This window comes from Cynocephalus volans, chromosome X (assembly GCF_027409185.1).
Source record: "Cynocephalus volans isolate mCynVol1 chromosome X, mCynVol1.pri, whole genome shotgun sequence".
NCBI lineage: Eukaryota > Metazoa > Chordata > Mammalia > Dermoptera > Cynocephalidae > Cynocephalus > Cynocephalus volans.
This window is the reverse complement of record NC_084478.1, coordinates 151,452,774-151,460,341: the sequence shown is the minus strand read 5'-3', so window position 1 is coordinate 151,460,341 and position 7,568 is coordinate 151,452,774. Positions and strand designations below refer to the sequence as shown.

The 7,568-nt window shown below is 48.6% G+C and overlaps 1 protein-coding gene across 1 annotated transcript; it reads left to right on the top strand.

Moving 5' to 3' along the window:
* Positions 1-3,314: 3,314 nt before the first annotated feature.
* On the top strand, positions 3,315-4,310 carry LOC134368483 (melanoma-associated antigen C2-like). Its single transcript, XM_063084940.1, has one exon. The coding sequence runs from the start codon at positions 3,315-3,317 to the stop codon at positions 4,308-4,310; it is 996 nt and encodes a 331-aa protein (XP_062941010.1).
* The last annotated feature ends 3,258 nt before the right edge of the window (positions 4,311-7,568 follow it).

Genomic DNA, 7,568 nt, shown 5'->3' with positions numbered 1-7,568 from the left:
ATTACTTTTAAAATCTGTCCTTTCCACCCTGCTTCCACTTGTACGTTTTCACAAATCAAGGATAGCTATATAAGTGGATGTTTTTCAGGATTCTCTATTAAGTACCAGTATTCATTTTTCTACCCATGTGCCCAGACCATAAACTCTCATTACTACAAATTTTAGTAATTCTTACTATCTGGTAGAAGTTTTTCGTTTCTATTTTCTCAACAGTGTCTTGGCCATGCTTGCCCATATGCATGACTTTGAGGTTTAGAATCCTGGTATCAAGTTTCCACGCGCTTCACATACAAAACCTTCCTCCTCTTGAAACTCGCCATGGCAGTCCAACTGTGGTTGAATTTGGGGAAGAACTAACATGTTTACAATCGTCACATCCAATAACATACTTTATTTTAAATTTATGTAGGGTTTCATCAATTTATGCAAATAACATTTTTATACTTTTTGTGAAATTATTAACATTTTTTTTGGTGAATTTATTCATAGGTACCTGATATTTTGGTATGATATATTATGAGGTGAATTTCGTTCACTTTCCTTCTCCTGTTGTGTTGCTACAAGAACAGTTCAGTTCTTGGACAATGCAAGTTCAGTTTTTGGACATTGAACTCAAACCTCGCAACCCTATGTAGGCTTTTATGGATGAAATAGCTTAGCATGTGGTGTTATGCATGTTAATTATGCACAGTCTAATCACCTGTTACACATGAAAGCTTTGTTTTTTACTTTCTGATCCTTATCCCTTCTATTTCTCCTGCTTTGCATTGCTGCACTGTCTTTTCCTCTATTAGAATATTGAATAGAAACTGTGATAACAGGAATCTTGGTTGAGATCCTAATTTCAAGGTAAAAGTTTCAACATTTCTCCAGGAATTATGATGCTTTCTGTAGAGTTTTCATTTACCTTTTATCTACTTGGTAACATTTTTTCCATTTTTAATAAGCTTTTACTTTAGAATAATTGTCGATTAGTAGAAAACTTAGAAAGTGCATAAAGACCGTTATATCCCACATCATACCTACGATGCATACTGTCAACCTGACATCACTTACGATGTTAACTGCATCACCTTGCAGGGGTAGTGTTTGTCAGGGTTTTGCACAGAAGTCATTCTTTCTTTCCCTGTGTCATACTGTAATTTTGGAAGGACGAGGAGACCCAGGACCTGCCAGTCATCAGATGAGGACTCTGAGGGAAAATCCCAGAGACGCCCCACCCCACATAGAGGAAGCCCCACAGAATCCAGATCCACACCTGCTGTCAGCCCTGAGAAGCCCTGGGGCAAGGTGGCCCACTGTGGTGTCCCCTGACTTCTGCTTAGGGGTAGAAAGCATCAGGTCGGGGCGCCTTGGTTAGATGGAGACCTCTCCAAATCAGGAGAGGGGAGAGAACTCAGGACCTTCCAGGCGTCACCAGGAGGACACAGAAAAAGGACTGGTGGGACTTCCCACCCGAGGTACAGAGGGACCGACAAAAACGTGAGTCAGCCATCAGCCCCGAGGAGACTCAGGTTGGGCGGCCAGGCACAGATGCAGGGGTGCCGGGGAAATCGTACCTTGGTATGAGGAGTACCAGTAGATCCTCTGGTTAGCAGACGGTGGGAGGACCGTCCCCGTCCCCCTTCGATTTCAGGCAGAGAGCTCCCGAGGCCTGCCCCGATGCTAGGGGGCAGCACTGCGGGGTGGATGGATGTGGGGCACCCTCTCCTCCACTTCGGAGGTCCAGGGAGGAAAGGGGCTTGTTCTGAGGTGACAGGACTCAGACACACAGAGGGAAGCAGCCCAGGCAGTGCCAGGAGTCAAGGTGAGGACTTTAGGAAGGGGGCACATACGGGACCTTGCGTGCCGGCCAGTGCCCCGCCCTGCGCTCCCTCGTGGGCCTGCACGTGCCCCTGCGCTCAGCCCCGGGAGGCCCCGAGCCGGGGCCCGGATGTGCCGTTTGCCCACCTCCATCTTGGAAGGCCCGCACAGCCGAGCTTTCGTCTGAGGGGGGCCGCGGCAGCTCAGCAGGAGGAGGAGTCCCAGGCCAGTGGTCAGGTGAGGCTTCTGCGGAAGGGCTGGGGAACCTCCCCCGGCACAGAGAGGAGCCCCTGCCCCGCCTGTCCGTGCGTAGGTCCCGGAGGGCCCAGGCAGGGCCGTCGGCTTCCTTGTCCAGGGTGTCAGGGGCCGGGAACCTCGGCCTGAGGGGCGCAGCCTCGCGTGAGCGGAAGGGAGAAGGTTAGGAACACAAAGGAGGACTTGGAGGAGGGCTGAGGGTCCCCCCAGGTCAGAGCAGGGTGAGATTCCCGCAGTCCCACACTGCTCCTCCCATGAGCCCTCGCAGGTCTCGTCCCGTCCTGTCGGGCTGAGCCGCCCCCTCTCCTTTCCGTCTTGGGGGCGTCAGGGAGGGGAGGGCCGTGATCTGAGGGGCCCACGACAAGTCGGCAGAAGGAGCTGGGTCAGCTCATCGGAAGGACGATGTGTGAGGCCAGAGATCAGTGTGAGGCCTGAGGGGACTAAGGAGTGCCATGTGCAGCAGAACAGATGTGTCACTAACCCCGATTTACGCCTGCCGTCGGCCCTGGGAAGACTCCAGGTGGCCTGGTCGGATGTAGTGCCACCTTACTTCCTTCTATCGCTTTCAGGGATGTCAGCTCTCGTTCTGAAAGTTTAGCCTGAGGTCGGCAAAGGGGTGGGGATCCGGCCCTGTCTGAGAAAAGGTGAAGACCCTGAGGGAGCACTGAGGGACCATCCTCCCCAGAACTGTGGGGGTTTGGCAGAATCCGGCCCCATCTTGTCCGTCAGCACCCCGACGCGAAGGCTGTGCCGGCAGTCTGCAGCCTGAGGGGTCCCCTCAGTTCCCCGTATAGGGCTCCATGAACAGCGAGGTGATGACTGGTGTGAGGCAGTGTCTTAAGGTCAGCAGAGCAGAGGAGGACAGGCAGTGGCACGGCTCAAGGTGACATGCACACTCTCATGTGTACCCAGGGTTCTCTACCACGCTTGGTACACATCCCACAATGCGCAACCTCACCGGCTGTACAGTCACCTCAGGAACCTGGCCCTCTGCACCTGGATGCACCCTCAGGTCCTTTCTCATGTCCCCATACAGGTTCCTGAGAGACAGGCCTACCAGAAGACAGGAGGAAGACCTGTGAGATCCTAGGACATCGCCAAAGAGGGTGACCTGTAAGTCAGCATCTCTCAGAGACATCATGGGTGATTTTCCCTGCTGAGGCCACTCACACTGTCCCTCTCTCCCCCAGGCCCGTGGGATCCCATTGCCTCCACCCTGCTCACCATCGTACCTGCTGCCCGTGACCAGAGTCATCATGTCTCACTCTCCCAAGTGTCCACGTCTCAGGTTTCAGCAAGACTTTCAGGCCCTGATAGAGGCAGAGGATTTGCTGGGTGCACAGGTTCCCACAGCTGAGGAGGAGGAGGAGGCGGAGGTGCCTGCTGCTGGGATGTGCAGTATTCCCCAGAGGCCTCAGAGCTCCTGCCCCTCCTCCACTTCATGGAGCACATCAGGTGAAGACTCCAGCAGCCAAGGACAGGGAGATACAAGTGCCTGGCAGGTCGTGCCAGACCCTGAATTCTCACTGAGAAATGAGATAGACAAGAAGGTGGGTGAGGTGGTGAAGTTTCTGCTCCTCAAATATCGAGCAAAGGCGCCCATGACAAAAGCAGAAATGCTAAATATTGTCTTTAACATGTACCAGGACCACTCTCCTGAGCTCTTCAGGAAAGCCCGGGATTTCATAGAGCTTGTTTTTGGCATTGCCATGACGGAAGTGGACCCCAGCAACCACTCCTATGTCTCTGCCAACACACTAAAGCTCACGTATGACGGAGTGCTGATTAATGACCAGGGCATGCCCAAGACCAGCCTCCTGATACTTATCCTGAGCGTGATCTTCAGTAAGGGCAAGTGCGCCCCTGAGGAGGACATCTGGGAAGTGCTGAGTAGTATCGGGGTGTATGCTGGGAGGGAGCACTTCATCTATGGGGAGCCCAGGAAGCTCATCACCACAGATTTTGTTCGAGAAGAATTTCTGGAGTACCGGCAGGTGCCCAACAGTGATCCTGCACGCTACGAGTTCCTGTGGGGTCCAAAGGCCCACACTGAAATCACCAAGAGGAAAGTGCTAGAGTTCTTGGCCAAGCTAAATAGTGTCGTCCCTAGTTCCTTTCCAACCTGGTACAGAGATGTTTTGACAGATGTGGAAGAGAGAGCCCATGCCATCATTGATGCTGCAAATGATGCTTCTGCCATGGCCAGTGCAAGCTCCAGTGTCAAGTCCAGCAGCTTCTCCTGCCCTGAGTGAAGTCTCAGGCAGATTCCTCACTGTGTGTGGGAAAAGGGTAGTCAAGGTTCACAGTAGGTGAGGGCCAGGGTGGGGCTGGAGAAAACAGTGTCCTTTGTGTTCCTGTTCTATATGGGAGACATTGATTTAACTCTTTCTTTCTTCTGGGTATTTTTCAAATGCTTTTCCTTTTAAGAGCTGATTTAATTAGTTTCAGAATCTTAGTTTATGCATACGACTCACAAGTTTGCTGCTGTTTAACTAGTTTAAGAATAACAGTCTGGTATTTTGTAAAACAAAATAAAAGAAATTGGTTAAACCTTCTATCTTATTTTGATATCTGGAGCAGGATAACATGGCATTAGAATAGGATTTTTCTTTGGAAATGTAAAATAACTCAGTAAAATAGTGAAACAATGTAAAAGATAGTTAATGTTTGTATTTCCTTATTCCTTTTAGTCTATCCTGTAAGAGTAAATATTTACACATGGATTTGGTAGTCTTATTCAAGAATGTAGGAGAAATTAAATCTTAATAAATAAAAGCCTCACTGTCTCTTTTATTTGCAGAACATTATTTGGGCCTTCGCCCTTGGAAGGCACTATGTTAGTAGTGGGGATACTAGGAAAAGCAAGACACACCCTACCCTTAAATTGGCCCAGTCTGGGAACACAGTCATATCAGGAAGATGGTAAGAATGTCCTCCATGACCTAAAGATCAAGTAAATAAGGAGTATGGAAGTGTGAGTCCAGGCGACAGCCCGTTGAGTGTAAATGCCCTGAGACAAGGCCTTGCGGGGCTTTGGGAAGCTTCAGCTTTACATGTGGCAGTTAATTTTAAGTTCAGCTGGGTGGTGACAGGGGTCAGACTCTCAGGTGGTATGTCTTAGATGTGAGAGAAAAGATTGTGGAGAAAGCAGAGCGAAATCTCCGGCTGGGGCAGGTATGGAACGTGTCCTGAACTCTTGTCCCAGTGCAGTTGGACACAGTGCATGAACTAAGTGTTCTCTACACATCATCTGCATGGATTTCCTGAGAAATAGGGGACACTGCCTTGAAGTGGTGCACAGAAGCCACTAGTCTGGGACTCCTTTCCCTGGCCTGGGAGAGCCAGAGCCCACCCCGCTGAAAGGACGGTATAATTAGGTGATGTTGACTGTAATTTGGACAAATCTAACCAAGGGCTAGATGTCTAGTGCAGGATAATTAATTGAGTGAAGATAGTGTTTTGATGGAGGAGCCAGAGGGAAGGAGAAAAGGAGTTGGTCCTTCCCTCAAATTCTCCGATCGCTGACTTACATGGAGCTGAAGATGACTCCTCCATACACAAATTGTATAACGTGTCCTTTAATAATGAAAACTTAGTGCATTTTATTTATCACGCAGAATTTTTGGTTCAGCTGGTATTCTGGGACCTATTGTGCTACATATTCTCTGAGATGTTCTGGAGAACAAAAAGAAGAGCTAATTGTCCAGAGGAGAGCGTGGTAGGGTCTGGGGTTAAAATTGTGTTGCACACGACTGCCATTCGCTAAAGGTCCAGTATATCCCAGGCCCTGTGCCAGGTGTTCTACATACTTCCATACGTTCCAGCCGTCCTGCAGGAGGAGGCTTCTCAAACCCGATTTATAGACAAAGAACCCTAGACTCATAGCACTTGGTAATTCCCCCATGGTCAAATGGTTAGGAAGTGACAATGCTGGGACCCGAGCCCTGGCTTGAATTTATTTAGGCCCACAGTGTCCTCTCTCCTCTCCCAGCCTGAGGCAAGACTTCTGCCTGTTAATTCATTTCTACTCTCACTTCTTCATGTCCCCTGTGTGATATGAAGATGAACCTTATGGCCAAGCTACTAAATGAGGCCTAAAAAAAGTGAGAATGATGATAACATACACTTTAGGGATTGTCTGTGGATTTTCTTTACCTAAAGCCATCCTGTCCTGAGTCCTAGGGTTCCTTGAGCAGTGAGTCTGTCCGCCTGCCAGCAGTTTTGTCTCACTCCAGCACTTTCCCCTGTTATAGTACCCTTGTCCTGCTCTGCCTCTTTGTGCTTTCTTGTCCAATTCTGGAACCTGGCCTGCTGCCCAGCTCGTCACTGCAGCCTGCTCCTCTGAAGGTCGTGCCCTGCTCCCAGTGGAACAGCCCAGAATTACCTGCCTCCCCCTGCCCCTGAACAGAGAGCATTTCTACTCCCTGTAGAAGTCCCCTGACAGTCCCATTCCTCAGCCTGGATTTTCTGTGACAGCAACAGTCCCTTTGACAGAAATGTGTGCTTTCGACAGTCACCTTCAGACACCTTCCCTGGGCATCTTCAGTACTTTTGATTCCATTCCCTAGGCATTATCAACACACTCTCAAAGTATTTTCTAAACAGGCTGGTGAGTTGAGTCTGATTTGCGACATAATCTACTGTTTTGGGGGATGTAAGACAGAGACATATTTTGAAATCATCTTGACGTTTGCAGTCGAATTTTAATAAAGATATGTTATTTGAAAAAGGCCACTGAACACATGCACAGATGAATGAGCTTACATAGGTGGTCAAAAACCAAAGTTTCCCTCATAAGCTTTGTAGATGAGTAAGGGCCCTAGCAATTTTTTTGTAAGAAAACATCAGCAAGAAGTGAATTCTCCTGAAGTTCTCCTAAGAGGTGAACAATGTTTCCTTGGTGGACATGCTAGCTCTGATGAAAGACAAACAAACAAATTAATTACTTAAGGATGCTTCCTGTGCCTCTTAGCTGTGTACCTGCCCCGAAGGAAAATTTTGGCTTGCCGTGTGCCAAAGTCACCTTTGGAAGTGTTCCAGAATATTCTGCCATGGAGGGTAGTGGCGTAGCAGAGGCTCACAGGGTGGGATATTTACCATACAACAAAAGGAAGGTGAAAATTCTCAGCCTAAATACATTTTATAGGTTATTTTAAGGACAGTGCGGAAAATTAATATTGAGTGCAAAATGTTGAACCCTCCCTGCAAAGGTTTACAGAATGCTTTCAAAACTAAATGGGATTCTGCATCTGAAACTGCCAGTCACATAGTAGGCATAGAAAAAGTTGGAAGATATCAAGACAATGTTGGGTTTCTCAGAAATCTTCGAACAAATCAAGAGACTTATTGTCCTTACAAATTCTAATAGTTTTTTATTTTGTATTTGAGCACCTGCAGGGTAATAGATTAAAGGAGAAACCACAAGTGCCCATGCCCATCATGTCTACCTGCCCTTCCTGGATGGCCCATTTGTAGTTAGGCAGGAGCTGGTGTCCTCTTCCCAGGCTTTC